General features: G+C 41.5%; 1 protein-coding gene across 1 annotated transcript; it reads left to right on the forward strand.

The window, feature by feature from the left end:
- Positions 1-32: 32 nt before the first annotated feature.
- CSUI_008649 (uncharacterized protein) lies at positions 33-213 on the forward strand (the record flags this gene model as incomplete). The annotated part of the gene is made up of 1 exon (XM_068068776.1): positions 33-213. A coding segment is annotated over one exon (180 nt), but the record flags the coding sequence as incomplete, so codon positions are not given.
- Positions 214-229: the final 16 nt, after the last annotated feature.

Below are 229 nucleotides of genomic sequence, written 5' to 3' on the forward strand. Positions count from 1 at the left end.
GAAAAGAGGAAGAAGAAGAGAAGAGATCAGAGAGGAATAATGAAGAAGGAGATAAGTAAAAGAACAAGAAGAAGAGAGCTAAGACATTCCATCTATGGGTTTCCTCATCTTTACTATGGAGGCTTTCGTTCGTCTTCTTCTTCTATAGTATCTCGTAGCAGTAGGAGGAGGATGAGGCGAAAGAAGAGAAGGGGGGGGGATAGAGGATGGATCAAGAAAAGAAAGAAGA

This window comes from Cystoisospora suis, assembly GCF_002600585.1.
Source record: "Cystoisospora suis strain Wien I chromosome Unknown contig_4908, whole genome shotgun sequence".
Taxonomy (NCBI): domain Eukaryota; phylum Apicomplexa; class Conoidasida; order Eucoccidiorida; family Sarcocystidae; genus Cystoisospora; species Cystoisospora suis.